Below are 16,667 nucleotides of genomic sequence, written 5' to 3' on the forward strand. Positions count from 1 at the left end.
ATTATCTTATCTTATCTTATCTTATCTCATCTTATATTATCTTATCTTATACTATTATTATTATTATTATTCTATGAATCTAAAATATATGTGTGTGTGTGTCATTTGTCACTGGACCGTTGATCAATAAAGTTAAAAGATCAATAACTGCTTTATTCCATAAAGGTAATTTATTATATTATTTTCTCTTCATGAATGTTTCACATTTCATCTCAGTGGTCAGAGACACAGTGATGTCATCATGTCGCAGTAATGAGCCCCAGTGGAGCTCGTCTTCATCGTCCTCCTCGTCCTCCTCAGCTGCACCTGGAGGCCTGAGGCTGCGGACACACAGACTCAGGAGGATTTGCTGCTTAATGATGATAATAAATCTGTATGATTATGTTTTGTTTCCAGCTGAAGTTGCTGCAGAAACCAAACAAACACGAGAGTCACTAATTAGAGATAATGAATCGTTCACGTCGCTGCTTCTCGTTGAATGATGCAACAGTGTTTGAACAGTGAGATCTGATTGAAAATATCATCATATAATAAAGTATAACAAAGTTTTTGTACCGTCAGAGATGAGATTTGACCTGTATATAAACATGGACGTAGTGTCCTTGACGTCACCCCTTGGTTTCTGCAGGCCGGTTTTGAAGCCCAAAGTGGGCGGTTCCGCAGCGGCTCAGCTTCGCCATCTTGGCAGAGATCGACTCCTCCCTCACCTGGCTCATCCATATATGGACATAGAGGTGGGCCGAATGCAGACCGGTTCCTGAAACGTCATCACATACATCAAAGCTTCCCAGCTAGCTGACGCTAAGGAGCTAAGCTAATAAGCTAGGCTAAGTGCAAGCCGGCTAGCCGCGGCCCGAGGCTGCACCGGGTCGGTACTGACTGCTCCGGTACCAGTCGTCCCAGCCAACGTTACATGTGGTAAGTGACAGGAACAACGTTTGAAATAAATATTTGTTACTGAAATTATAAGTCTTAAAAATTACGTTTTTTATTATTTGTATTAGTGGTTATTTGCACCACTATATTTTGATTCTAATAAATTAAATCAAATAAACGTTAACTAAACAGAAGTTACATGTATACAGTAAATGTTTTATTGACACTGGCTTGTAGTCTTAGTTATTATTGTCATTTACTTATTTATTTTGGCCTTAAGGGACATAAACATACACCAAACAAGAAAATATAAGAAAATATAATTCCCCACTCCACTGTCATAAACAGTGCACAGATCGTTTTCACACTGACAGAAGTCCGTGGTAGTCCTCCTTACCTGTACTGCTATAGACATTACTGTACAAGATTATCACTTTGAATATGACTGTAAGAAGGGCACTTTTATATTTGTTACAAGATGTTTATTACTTTCAGCACATTGGTTGTTGTTCAGTTCACCTGTGATGCTTCCACTAGCTGCACAAAACAAACCAGTACCAGTCGTGGCTGCTTGACTTTACAGTTATATAGTCAGTCTAAATATAAAGTATTTGAGACTCATCTATATTCTGAGATGTAGCTCTTTAGTTCCATTATATCCTACAGATGTGACATAACAGTGTTGTCAACATAAAAATGTGAGCTACACTCTTTAGTGGACTTCACATTTTTCATTATCTGAAGCATTTATCACTCATCTATTCATTTTAATCCTACAGTCACAATGTGGACCTGGTGATGAGGTTGTCCGTCGAGGTGTCCAGAGAGCTGCAGACCTTGGCGTGCTGTGTTTGACTGGTGGACTGGGGTGGAAAAACCTCTTCCACTCTGTTTCCACTCCGTGAGAAAGAGCAGCAGCTGTCGTCACCACCTACACTGTGGTGACGACAACCTGAGGGAGACCAGTCGCATCAGGCTGGTCAACATGAAGACGACCTGCAGCAGCATCAGGCTGGTCGACATGAAGACGACCTGCAGCAGCATCAGGCTGGTCAACATGAAGACGACCTGCAGCAGCATCAGGCTGGTCAACATGAAGACGACCTGCAGCAGCATCAGGCTGGTCAACATGAAGACGACCTGCAGCAGCATCAGGCTGGTCAACATGAAGACGACCTGGTCAACATGAAGACGACCTGCAGCAGCATCAGGCTGGTCAACATGAAGACGACCTGCAGCAGCATCAGGCTGGTCAACATGAAGACGACCTGGTCAACATGAAGACGACCTGGTCAACATGAAGACGACCTGCAGCAGCATCAGGCTGGTCAACATGAAGACGACGTGCAGCAGCATCAGGCTGGTCAACATGAAGACGACCTGGTCAACATGAAGACGACCTGGTCAACATGAAGACGACCTGCAGCAGCATCAGGCTGGTCAACATGAGGACGACCTGCAGCAGACTCAGGCTGGTCAACATGAGGACGACGTGCAGCAGACTCAGGCTGGTCAACATGAAGACGACCTGCAGCAGCATCAGGCTGGTCAACATGAAGACGACCTGCAGCAGACTAAGGCTGGTCAACATGAAGACGACCTGCAGCAGACTCAGGCTGGTCAACATGAGGACGACGTGCAGCAGACTCAGGCTGGTCACCATGAAGACGACCTGGTCAACATGAAGACGACCTGGTCAACATGAGGACGACGTGCAGCAGACTCAGGCTGGTCAACATGAAGACGACCTGCAGCAGCATCAGGCTGGTCAACATGAGGACGACGTGCAGCAGACTCAGGCTGGTCAACATGAAGACGACCTGCAGCAGCATCAGGCTGGTCAACATGAAGACGACCTGCAGCAGACTCAGGCTGGTCAACATGAGGACGACGTGCAGCAGACTCAGGCTGGTCACCATGAAGACGACCTGGTCAACATGAAGACGACCTGGTCAACATGAAGACGACCTGGTCAACATGAAGACGACCTGCAGCAGCATCAGGCTGGTCAACATGAGGACGACCTGCAGCAGACTCAGGCAGGTCAACATGAAGACGACCTGCAGCAGACTCAGGCTGGTCAACATGAGGACGACGTGCAGCAGACTCAGGCTGGTCAACATGAAGACGACCTGCAGCAGCATCAGGCTGGTCAACATGAAGACGACCTGCAGCAGACTCAGGCTGGTCAACATGAAGACGACCTGCAGCAGCATCAGGCTGGTCAACATGAAGACGACCTGAAGCAGACTCAGGCTGGTCAACATGAAGACGACCTGCAGCAGACTCAGGCTGGTCACCATGAAGACGACCTGCAGCAGACTAAGGCTGGTCAACATGAAGACGACCTGCAGCAGCATCAGGCTGGTGAACATGAAGACGACCTGCAGCAGCATCAGGCTGGTCAACATGAAGACGACCTGCAGCAGCATCAGGCTGGTCAACATGAAGACGACCTGCAGCAGCATCAGGCTGGTCAACATGAAGACGACCTGGTCAACATGAAGACGACCTGGTCAACATGAAGACGACCTGCAGCAGCATCAGGCTGGTCAACATGAAGACGACCTGCAGCAGCATCAGGCTGGTCAACATGAAGACGACCTGCAGAAGCATCAGGCTGGTCAACATGAAGACGACCTTCAGGCTGGTCAACATGAAGACGACCTGCAGCAGCATCAGGCTGGTCAACATGAAGACGACCTGCAGCAGACTCAGGCTGGTCAACATGAAGACGACCTGCAGCAGACTCAGGCTGGTCAACATGAAGACGACCTGCAGCAGACTCAGGCTGGTCAACATGAAGACGACCTGCAGCAGCATCAGGCTGGTCAACATGAAGACGACCTGCAGCAGCATCAGGCTGGTCAACATGAAGACGACCTGCAGCAGACTCAGGCTGGTCAACATGAAGACGACCTGCAGCAGACTAAGGCTGGTCCACATGAAGACGACCTGCAGCAGACTCAGGCTGGTCCACATGAAGACGACCTGCAGCAGACTCAGGCTGGTCCACATGAAGACGACCTGCAGCAGCATCAGGCTGGTCAACATGAAGACGACCTGCAGCAGACTCAGGCTGGTCAACATGAAGACGACCTGCAGCAGCATCAGGCTGGTCAACATGAAGACGACCTGCAGCAGACTCAGGCTGGTCAACATGAAGACGACCTGCAGCAGCATCAGGCTGGTCAACATGAAGACGACCTGCAGCAGACTCACCTCCAGCACCTTGTGAAGGGGACATGGAACTGCAACAGTTAGCAGTGTCACTGCTATTGAATCTGACCTTCAGGACACTTTGTTTAGACTAAACATGTCCCTGACTTTCATGGACAATGTTGAGTTTATTTTATGTTCATCAATGTTGATAAAAAATACCAACTATAGCTACAACACTTATTACCTCTGCTCTTCCCCTACAGTCCCACACTGTATCTCCTTCTCCTCCCTCCTCCCTGCACCTCTGGGCTCATTCTGAGCTCAGCTGTTACCGCTTGCACAGGCCCAGTCTGTATATTAATATATTCTATAATTTTATTATTGTCCCCCTTTTTGTGTTTTGTACCTTCACTAAAAATAAATCTGAGAGTTAATCTATAACTTCTGGTTCTGGCTCATGAATTATGTTTATATTTTTACTCTTTTTGTCTTTAATACTGCCTGAATATGTGAGATTTCACATTCAAATGTGACTATTAATTGACAAATAACTCCTACACTACAGATAAAACCGTAAGCAATAACAGGTTTGTGTGATTTAAATATATTTTAAAAGCTGTGTAACAGTACATGTAATGATAAGAACTGAGTGATTCATTTTTTCTTCTTTGCTGTTGGAGACAGAACATGGTCAGCACAGTGGAGTCCTTCAGGCAGGTCCTTCACTAATAGCAAAGACACAAATAAAAAATAGTAAGACTCGTTTGTAAATAAAGAGGTTTGTGTGCTTGTGTTCTGTAGATATTCAACTGTATTTCAATGTAGTTTTAGATTTAACAGAGTTCTACCAACACAGTGAATTAACAGTACAGTATGTATAGAATATTTAATTGTCATCAAAGCATACAGGCACCTTTGTTCTCATGTTTCACTTGGGAAAAATATGACCATTTAGTTATTCACAAACCATATGTGGACCTGGGGTCAGTGTGACGTGATGAGTCAGTTCAGTTCTGCCTCACGTTGAGCTTCCACTGGTCCAGTCTGTCTAGATCATCTGGAGGAAAACTACACAGACAAACCTCGTCACATGCGATCACAACAAGTCTGTTTCTGCATCCTAATTATCTATCGTGTTGGTTTTAGTAAAACATATGAATCAAACTTCTTGTGTTCTTCTGTTTCATTTTAAGTCACCGTATAGGCGCAATGAAAAACCTCCATCACAACCCAGAACACATTGCATCCTCTACGTTCACGGTATCTTCTGAAACAATGCTAGTATGTGACATGAACACTACATTACAAACACCTTAATAAACGTTGACAGTTGCATTAATGTCATGTTAATATTGCATTGCTCGTATTTAACGTGGTGGATCATATTTACCATCCACACGCAGACGCCTGTTCAACTGCTCATGTCGTGTTCGTCCCACTAGCCTCGTCAGCAGAGCCCCCCCCCCAGAGTTGTCACGAAGGGGGGGATAAGCCATTGGGACCTTTTTTGAACCAGGCTGTAAACATGTTTAATTCTGTGGGTTCAGGTTGTGGGGGGTAAGGCTCTGGCTTTGTGCCTATGATCAGTAGCTCAGTTTACCCGCCTTTCTTGGAGTCTCTGGGTGGTGTCCTCGAAAGGATTCTGTCTGAGAAATCTGCAGTTCTTCTGGGCGAATTCAACGCTCACGTGGGCAACAATGGAGAAACCTGGAGGGGCGTGATTGGGAGGAATGGCCTGCCTGATTGTAACCTGAGCGTTGTTCTGTTATTGGACTTCTGTGCTAAATGGATTGGCCATAACAAACACTATATTCAATGATTTCAAGAAGGACTTGGTCCAGTCAGGGAGGGAAACTGCTGACCTTGACGGGGGACATCGGCGAGCAGTAGAAAGAGCACTTTGAATAGCTCCTGAACTTGTCCTACAGTCCTCTGAAGACTCTGGGGAAGGCTGCCCATATCCTTGGCAGAAGTCTTTGAGGTAGTTAAGAGGTCTCTCAGCGCCAAGGTCCCAGGTATGGATGAGATTCGCTCTGAGATGCTGTAGGCTCTGGACATTGTCAGGTTGTCGTGGCTGACACGCCTCCTCAATGTTGCACAGAGGTCAGGAAAAGTGTTTCATACAAAACGTGCAAACTCCACAAACCACACAAAGGAATATGGTTCCTTAAACCCTGAGTCCAGTTCTTAGTCTCAGTTGATATAAACAAAGTATATTAATCAATGTGCATGTATATGGGTGTATGCTAAACTGTATTGATGCTTGTTTGTTTTTTTCTGCTTATTGTTTTAACCTATTTATGAATCCCTTCGTGTGTTGTACAAAATGCTATACAAATAGAATTATTATTAGGGATGAACCCGTCCGGGATGAACCCCAGGGTCAGCTGTGATTGGCTCCTGACCCTCAGAGGACAACTATAAATGAGTCGCTGGTTCAACTCCCAGCCGGAGTTCATGCTCCATATCTCCATATCTACCGCAAGTGATCTTTGCGGTGCTGCTCTGAGCTCTGCTGGCTGTCAGGGTGACTTAGCCTGAGTCTGAGTCGCAGCTGCAGCAGCTGGAACAAACTATACATTCATACTATAATCATACTGTTGTTTACAGTGACTGAATTATTCAAATCAAAGTTTGTTAGATGGTTTCACTTTTTGAACATTTGCCTGAAATCTGTTTGACATATTGGGCATCTTTGTAAACGTTGGGATCTGTACTACAAATTTTAATTTGAACTTTATTCTAAATGTAAACCAATATGTAAGTATAACAACAAGATGAAGCTGAACTCGTCTGCTGTGTCTCACTTCACTCTGTCTGCCTACGTGGACACTGGACCCTGGAGATATTTCTTCTTCCTGATTGTTCTGTGTTTGTACGTGTTGATCGTTCTTTCCAACGTGTTGCTGGTTGTGGTGATCTGTGTGAACAGAAGTCTTCATGAACCCATGTACCTGTTTCTGTGCAGCCTGTTTGTTAATGAACTGTATGGTAGTACAGGCTTGTTCCCCTTCCTGCTGCTTCACATCCTGTGGGACTCTCACACCGTCGCCGCTCCGCTCTGCTTCCTGCAGGTTTTCTGTGTTTACACTTATGCCAGTATACAGTTTAGTAATTTATGCGTCATTTCTTATGACCGATACCTCGCCATCTGTTGTCCTCTGCAGTATAACACACGTATGACCTCGAACACAGTCGTCATGCTAATTGCTCTGTCATGGTTTTACCCATTTCTTGCCATTTGTAGTTTGATTTCTCTGAGTGCGTCTTTGCGTCTGTGTGGAAACATTATTAATAAAGTTTACTGTGATAACTACTCCATCGTAAAACTGGCCTGTTCAGACACCACAGTCAACAACGTTTACGGAATATTTTACACTTTTACCACAGTTGCTCTTGTAATTTTGATTCTTTACACGTACATGAAGATTTTAAAAGTTTGTTTTTCAGGTTCTAAACAGACGAGACAAAAAGCAGTCAGCACCTGCTCACCACACCTGGCATCCATCATTAACTTCTCTTCTGGTTGTTTTTTTGAAATTGTACAGAATAGATTTAATATGAAACATGTCCCAAATATGTTACGCATTTTTTTATCATTATACTGGCTCACCTGCCAGCCGCTCTTTAACCCTTTGATGTACGGACTGAATATAACCAAAATCCGGATCACATGTAAAAAAGTTGTCTTTGGTAAAATATAAACACTTCATGTTTAATGCCTATACTTTATTTATCTCATATTGTCAGTCAGTTTTTTCATACATCACCAACTGAGGCTGTTAGAACAGAGGTGTTGATTATATGTACTCAGCTTCAATGTAGAGAATATGTGAATAAAGAATGCTGTAACATTAGTGCTGTCTCTGTTTATTTAATGTGAATATAAATGAGAAATAAAACATTTGATTTGTTTTGATATTGTAATATAATATAATATAATGTTTTACTTTTAAGATTAAATACAATTTTATTGATTCCCGTAGGGAAATTGAAACTTGAGGGGAAAATGTAATTAAAAAGTAAAACAAGAGAAGAAACAGAATGTATGGTAATGAAGATGAACTAGAATTATTACATGCAATAACAAATATTATATACAATAACGAGTACAATTGCACTGTTGTGCAAAATAAAAGGAAGAATGAAGAGATTGAGCCGGAGACGGTGGATGAGACAATACAATCAGACGATACTATTATGATACTTGGGATTGGATCGTTATTGTAAAAGTACTGCTATTCTATATTACAAAATATGATAATGTTTGTTTACATATTTAAACACTAAACCAGGAGAAACAGTGAAATCTTAAAGTAATTATTATAAAGTTGAATAAAGTAGTAGTAGTAGATTTACTGTGTTTATACTACCATTTATACTGCAAATGACCGATACCTCGTCATCTGTTGTCCTCTGCAGTAGCACATGCACATGACTCACAATAAGACTGTAATATATACCTCTTGGATTTGGCTTCACCCTTTTATTGCGATAAGTGTTCGTCTCTGCAGCTTTGTGACAGTGTCATTAATAAAGTTGACTGTCACAACTACTCCACTGTGAAACTGGCCTGTTCTGACACCACAGTCAATAACGTCTATGGGATGGTACTCGACAGCAACTGTTTGTGTTGTGCTTTTAATTTTTTATTCTACATGAAGATTCTCAGAATTTTTTTTTCTGGTTCCAGTCAGACGAGACAAAAAGTCATCACACACTTTGTTGACAGTAGAGTTCGACTCATATGGATTTGCCAATTCTGATATTAGTGAGTGAAAAATGTGTCTAATACACACAAACACACATATATACACACACACACACACATATACAAATATATATATATATATATACAAATACACACATATACAAATATATATTTGTGAGTATTTGTGTATATGTATACATATAGTATACATAGTACACATATATATACATGTATACTCATATGCTATAACTATTCAAATGTCATTATCAAACCGTCATGACAAAGAAATGTGCTGAGTCTAAATATTTTTATTGTTAAACCATAAACTTTATTATAAATAACTATAAATTAAAATAAAACATAAATACAACCAAATATATTAAACTTGAATCCAGAAAATAAGCATTTTTGAACATAATAAATTGTTTTCTGAATTGTTTATTCTGTAAAATAAAAGTTTTGAAATCGTCAGACTTGAACACTGATGCTGATATTGTCTGAGACTGATATCAGCAGATTTTTGCTGGGTGAACTTCCATCATGCATCTCTCTCCCTCTCCTTCTCCTTCCTTCTCTCTCTCTGTCTCCCTCTCTCCCCCATGTTATTACATTACATGTCACTGACTCTGTTTTCTCTCTTCTAGTGTATCTCTGACCCCAGAGCTGCAGGATCCAAACCCCTCATTATTATTATTATTACCATTATTATTATTAATAACATCTTTGCATCTATAAGTGTTAGTTTTAGGATAAGGGTTAGGTTTTATTTTTGTAATTATAAGTATCAGTCTGGTAGAGATTAAAGTGGCGGTTGTGCAACTGTTCTCTCTCTCTCTCTCTCTCTCTCCAACTCTTTCCTCCCACCGAAAATATAGTGTTTATATTTGCTGATACGAATTAGGTACTGGTACTGGGGTGTAGGGATGGAGAGGGTCCATTAGGTACAGGGGGGTTTATGGATGGAGAGGGTCCATTAGGTACCGGGGTGTAGGGTTGGAGAGGGTCCATTAGGTACAGGGGTGTAGGGTTAGAGAGAGGCACATGGCCTCACACGGGGCACCATTGCCAGCAGCAGTTAAGTGAAGCAGAGCCATTAATGCTGTATAACCAGTGAGTCACATTTTTTATACGTATATCGACTGATATATAATATCAGATATGTTTTACTACATAATATTGGTACCTGCTTTGGCCCCAAAAATCTCCTACAAAAACATTGTCTTCATCCCAATATTCGTCAACATTGTTCAAAACCTATATTTCACGGATACAGTGGCAGGTGGTGTCTGGACCTACCTGCCACTGTATGTGTGAAAAGTTGATGAACCATGGGAATCAGAGTTTTATTGCTTTCCTTTGTCTTTGGAACAAAGGAGGATGTGGCCATGTACTACATTTTGTGAGGCTTGAGGCCCGACAAAAATAAACATAGTTTTGATGTAAAATGTAAACATAAATTCCCATATTTCATGGTTTTTTATTGTGTGGAATAAAAGTTTTAATATCAGCAAACAAACACTGAGGAAGAAGTAAACAACCTCACATGGGGCACCACTTAAATGTTGTGACTAGTTTATCAGTAATGGCCACTATAAAATATCAAGATATTATCATTAAATTATAACTATAATCATATTAAAGTTACCAGGGCAAACACATCAAAGTAACGGATATACATTTTTCGGATTCAGTTGCATAAATATACTGTATGTTCTAACTATCAATTCAGAAATTGGTCGTTAGCAAAGGTTGAACAATTAGGAGGTTGGTAATACTCACTCTTATGCAACGTTAAATAGACCACACTGTATATATAGAAATATTTTTTTTTAAGTTTTAACATCAGCAAGCAAACACTGTTACTGATATATCTGTGACACTCATATCAGTGGATTGTTATGATCCAACTGTGGTGGTTGTGGGGCTGGTGCCGGTGATGACGTAGGTCTGGTCTCACGTGACGTTTGAGTTCTTAAGGTGTGTGAATGTGGACAGTCGGAGTCAGAGGAACTGTTGGTTGGTGGTTGATCAGTCAGTGAGGGTGGGGGGTTGATGCTGAGTAAGTCCAGATTACATTTATTACTGTGTTGGTCAAGTTTCACTAAAAACAAGAATTTCTTTCACTGAACCATTTTTTTCTTTTGGGGGTAACGTTTTCAATATGTCTTCACTGTTTCATCACTTCACACAAAAATGATGTTCAATTGAACCTCTTAAGTTTTATCATATTTCATTCTTGAAGGTTATGTACATGTAGGAACTTAGTAATAATTTGAGATACAGAGACAAACTGTGTGAGGTAGAGCAGTAAATAGAGTTAATATTTTTATGGTCATGCTTGATGATTTTTGTTGTAAACATCCAGTGAAGCAGCGAAGTTTCAGATTAAAACTCAGTTAATGTGAAAATAATGCCTCTGTTGTTCAGAACAACGTCCTTAATTAAAGCTAAATATTTCAAGTTAGGTTAATCAATGAGAAACAGGTTTTTAATTTGTAAGTTGTTGTTTATTCACCTAAAACAAGAATGATGGTAAATTCAACTTTATCTTATTTCATTCTTGAAGGTTATTTACATGTAGGAACTTTGAGATACTTGTATTTTATGTTAACTGCTGTGACGTATATTTCCATCGTTCTTTCCAACGTGTTGCTGGTTGTGGTGATCTGTGTGAACAGAAGTCTTCATGAACCCATGTACCTGTTTCTGTGCAGCCTGTTTGTTAATGAACTGTATGGTAGTACAGGCTTGTTCCCGTTCTTGCTGCTTCACATCCTGTCGGACTCTCACACTGTTTCTGTTCCTTTTTGTTTCCTGCAGGTTTTCTGTCTTTATACATATGCAAATGTAGAGTTTTGTAATTTAGCCGTCATGTGTTATGACAGATACCTCGCTATCTGTTGTCCTCTGCAGTATAACACACGTATGAGCTCTAACAAAGCGTTTATCTTCATTGCTGTGGTGTGGTTGTACTCTTTTGTTAAATTCTTAATAACTTTATGCTTAAACATCCGTTTGACTCTGTGTGGAAACAGGTTGAACAGTTTGTATTGTCATAACTACCTTGTAGTGAAGTTGGCGTGTTCTGACACCACAGTGATTAATATCTATGGACTGTTTGGTGTTGTTCTAACCGTCTTAGTTCCTCTGCTTCTCATCCTTTTCTCCTACATGAAGATTCTTAAAGTTTGTTTTTCTGGCTCCAAACACATGAGACAAAAAGCCGTCAGCACCTGCTCACCTCAGCTGGTGTCTCTGCTCAACTTCTCCTTCGGCTGTTCCTTTGAGATCCTTCAGAGCAGGTTTGATATGAGCAGTGTTCCCACTGTGCTGCGGATCGTCCTCTCTCTGTATTTCCTCGTCATCCAGCCGCTGTTGAATCCTCTCATGTTCGGAATGCAAATGTCAAAATTACGAAATGCATGGAGACGTGTTCTGTGCTGTAAGATGTTGGCAGGTTGCAGGGATGCTCTGTAGGTCTGATAACAACACCTGGTTTTTAATTGTTTGATTAATTCATCACCTTTTCCCTGCAAACTCTCTATCAAACCCTCACGACAGATGTAATTGACTATACCACGTCATTAACATGTAAATGATAAGGTGATAATGTAATCACATGTTAATGACACACCTAATAATATCATGTTAATGACACATGAGAACATTATGTTGATGACAGATGTGATAATATGTAAATGACACGTGATAATATTAAGTTAATTACACATATGATAGCGTCATGTTAATGACACATGCAGTAATGTTCTAATGACATGCATGATAATATAATGTTAATGACACTTTTGCCAATTATTTACAATCCCAACATGTAAATGGTGCCCCGTGTGAGGTTGTGTACTATTGTCGATTATTCACAATCACAAAACAGAAGTTGAGTGATGTACAGCAGCAGGGCCGTTAAAGTGATATAACCAGTAAGTCACACTGCCACTGAAATAGAGATAAATTGTTTCAATATGATGATGGCATTTAAAAAAATCTTCCGCCACAGCAAGGAGATTGATAACTGCAATGAAGTCAAGGTGAAACCATGACAGGAAATGTTGCACAGTTATGTTTGCTGCTGGTGCTGGATCAGTTCACCTTTGTTCATTACAATATTATACAATATGCAGCTAAAATTATTTCAGCATTGACGATGTATGTTGTGATTTGGCACTATACAAATAAAATGTAATTGAATTGGATACTGAGCATAACAGCTTTGTTCACCAGCTGCTCAGGGATAATTCACAAAACAGGAGCAGGAGAAGGCATATGCAGAAATTGTGGCCCTGAACCTTGACTACCCAATTAACAGACCAAATGGCCTCAACATCGTAGCACAGCATCTGGTGTAGCCGACACCTCTGATCACCACACACACACACACACACACAACCCCCCCCCCCCCCCCCCCCCCCCACAGACACACACACACACCTGTATATACTTATTGGATTAGATATTGCTGCTTTCAATGTTTTATCTTTTAAATTAATGTTTCTTAAATATATAGGGTCTGGCCTATTTATTATTGCATAAGAGTGAGTTTTTCCAACCTTCGACCCATAGAACTACAAATCCTTCAACCACAGCTAACAAACAATGTGGTGATTTTGGTTATAATTATTAATTTAATTATTAATTAGAATTCCAAATTGATATTTAGTATAGTGTAAATGAGACTGAATCAGTAAAATTGCTTTCATTTCCCTTCCTTTCAGGGGTGGTGCCCTGAGGTAACTTTTATAATAATTAAATTGAATGATTTATTCATGTTGATAGCCATAACTGATAAAATGTAATGATGTGTAAAAGGTGCCCCGTGTGAGGCTTACTATTGCCAATTATTCACAACAGCAGATAAGTGACGCACTGCAGCAGAGCTGTTAATGCCATGTAACCAGTGAGTGAGTCACTGTCACTGACACTGAAATAGAGATAAAATGATTAGATATAATAATGGGTTTCACTGATTTGGATGAAAAATTACCGGCCATGACAACCACACAACAACAACTTTGTGAGGGCCAGGTGAACCAGGTGACACTTGTTGAATGAATAATGTGCACTCCTCTGCCCATTGCACAACAACATTTAGCAGGTACATGAATACATTTAGAATCATACAATTAGAATTTCAGAAATGAGTCAAATAGAATAATGTCAACATAATGAGACAAAACCTATATCATTCATTCATTCATTCATCGTCTACCGCTTTATCCATTTAAAGGTCGCGGGGGGTTAAAAGCTATATATAAATGATATTAATATTATTTAATCTGTATATCTATAATTGCTTCAAAGTGTTGAAAAAAAGATCCAGAAGTGAAACACTTGGTTTGAATGACAACAAACTAATCTAATTCACTCCTACGACAGGTCTGGACTCACCGTAAATTGTGTTGCTACCTAAGAAGAGAAAGTTTTGAAATCACTTGTACGCAGAATTTAAGAACAAATCTGTTCGTACTAATGGTATTTGCATGAGGCCCAATTTTTCTATTAGAATCAAATTCATCCAACGGCTGATGAAATCAACTGAGTCTTTCACACACAATATCAGTATAAGTGTTTATGTTTTCTGATATGAAAACTTTATTTTACAGAATAAACAAAACAGAAAAGATGTGCATTCATGTTAACATTTGACATAAGAGAATATATATTTTCTAGATTCAAGTCTCTATATATATTTGGTTATATTTGTGTTGTTTAATTTACAGTTACGTATAAAAAAGTTAAAATATCAAGACTCAATAACATTTCTTTGTCATCGGGGATTGATAACAACATCTAAGGAGTGATTGCCATTTTTATATGCATATTGACTGATATATTATATCAGATATTTTTTACTCCATAATATTGGTACCGGCATTGGTCCCAAAAAGCCACATTGGTTGGGTTCTAAGTTTAAACTTTCTGGTTTTATTCACAATCATTGTCTTTGTCCGAATATTCGTCAACATTGTTTTAAAACTCAATAAACAAATTGAGTTAAAACTGTGCTTGTTGTTTCAGCCTGTTCCAGTTTGCAGGGACATTGTGAGGTAACAATTAACAATTAAACAATTAAAACAATTAAAACAATTAAGTGTTGTTATCAGACCTACAGAGCATCCCTGCGACCTGCCAACATCTTACAGCACAGAACACATTTCCATGCATTTCGTAGTTTTGACATTTGCATTCCGAACATGAGAGGATTCAACAGTGGTGGTATGATGACATGATACACAGACAGAATCATCCGCAGCACAGTGGGAACACTGCTCATATCAAATCTGCTCTGGATGATGTCAAAGGAACAGCCGAAGGAGAAGTTGAGCAGAGACACCAGCTGAGGTGAGCAGGTGCTGACGGCTTTTTGTCTCATGTGTTTGGAGCCAGAAAAACAAACTTTAAGAATCTTCATGTAGGAGAAAAGGATGAGAAGCAGAGGAACTAAGACGGTTAGAACAACACCAAACAGTCCATAGATATTATTCACTGTGGTGTCAGAACACGCCAACTTCACTACAAGGTAGTTATGACAATACAAACTGTTCAACCTGTTTCCACACAGAGTCAAACGGATGTTTAAGCATAAAGTTATTAAGAATTTGACAAAAGAGTACAACCACACCACAGCAATGAAGATAAACGCTTTGTTAGAGCTCATACGTGTGTTATACTGCAGAGGACAACAGATAGCGACGTACCGGTCGTAACACATGACGGCTAAATTACAAAACTCTACATTTGCATATGTGAAAATACAGTAAATCTGCAGGAAACAAAAAGGAACAGAAACAGTGTGAGAATCAGAGAGAATGTGAAGCAGCAAGAACGGGAACAAGCCTGTACTACCATACAGTTCATTAACAAACAGGCTGCACAGAAACAGGTACATGGGTTCATGAAGACTTCTGTTCACACAGATCACCACTACCAGCAACACGTTGGAAAGAACGATGGAAATATACGTCACAGCAGTTAACATAAAATACAAGTATCTCAAAGTTCCTACATGTAAATAACCTTCAAGAATGAAATAAGATAAAGTTGAATTTACCATCATTATTGTTTTAGGTGAATAAACAACAGTTTTCAAATTAAAAACCTGTTTGCTTCTCATTAATTAACCTAACTTGAAATATTCAGCTTCAAGTAAGGACATTGTTCTGAACAACAGAGGCATTATTTTCATATCAACTGAGCTTTGCTCTGAAAAACACTGCTTCACTGGATGTATTCTCACAAAAATCATCAATGATAAAAACATTAACCCGATTTAGTCCTCTTCCTCATCCAGGGAAGAAGAACACAAAAACTGATTTCTTCAAAACAAACAAACCTTCATGTTTGTCTCTGCAGGTCAGCAGGAACTGACGAGAAGCTGCAGTGAAATCTGCTGCTTTAATGTTGCAGCTACACGTCATCAGATCATGTGATGCAGAACACGCCACTGGTCACGGTCTCCTTGTCTTTAACATATTATCACATGTCACTCACATAATATATCATGATATTATCATGTGAGTCAATAATGTTATATTATCACGTGTCTTCAACATCAACTAGTGCTGTATTAGACCATAACAATATTTTGAAAAGTTCCAGTCTGGGTTCCACACAGAACTGAAACTGTTCTCAATAAGTTCTGACACTGGTGGTCGTCCATGTTGCTGCTACTCGCCCTCAGTTCTGCATTTGATTTGGTTCTGCACTTTTTTTTGTCAATTGCATCGTTTTATCATGAACTGCCCTGAATTGGTTTAAGTCATATCACACATTTTCTGTTCCTACTGATAATAACCGTGTTTCATCATCAGCTCTGCTAATGTGTTGGGAACCACAGGGTTCTATTCTTGGTTCAATTCTGTTTTCCCTTCTTATGCTTCCATGACGAAACATTTGATTTGAT

The 16,667-nt window shown here is 40.2% G+C and overlaps 3 protein-coding genes across 3 annotated transcripts; 2 read left to right on the top strand and 1 right to left on the bottom strand.

Moving 5' to 3' along the window:
* The first annotated feature begins 6,815 nt into the window (after nucleotides 1–6,815).
* LOC124850777 (olfactory receptor 493-like) lies at nucleotides 6,816–7,781 on the top strand. The gene has a single exon (XM_047335510.1). It carries the CDS (start codon nucleotides 6,816–6,818, stop codon nucleotides 7,740–7,742), a length of 927 nt encoding a protein of 308 aa, XP_047191466.1. The 3' UTR covers nucleotides 7,743–7,781.
* A 3,494-nt stretch (nucleotides 7,782–11,275) lies between these two features.
* Nucleotides 11,276–12,226, top strand: LOC118299577 (olfactory receptor 11A1-like). The gene has a single exon (XM_035623401.2). It carries the CDS (start codon nucleotides 11,276–11,278, stop codon nucleotides 12,224–12,226), a length of 951 nt encoding a protein of 316 aa, XP_035479294.2.
* A 2,644-nt stretch (nucleotides 12,227–14,870) lies between these two features.
* On the bottom strand, nucleotides 14,871–15,821 carry LOC118299578 (olfactory receptor 11A1-like). Its single transcript, XM_035623402.2, has one exon. The coding sequence runs from the start codon at nucleotides 15,819–15,821 to the stop codon at nucleotides 14,871–14,873; it is 951 nt and encodes a 316-aa protein (XP_035479295.2).
* Between the last annotated feature and the right edge of the window lie 846 nt (nucleotides 15,822–16,667).

Source organism: Scophthalmus maximus, chromosome 11, assembly GCF_022379125.1.
Source record: "Scophthalmus maximus strain ysfricsl-2021 chromosome 11, ASM2237912v1, whole genome shotgun sequence".
In the NCBI taxonomy this organism is placed as follows: Eukaryota; Metazoa; Chordata; class Actinopteri; order Pleuronectiformes; family Scophthalmidae; genus Scophthalmus; species Scophthalmus maximus.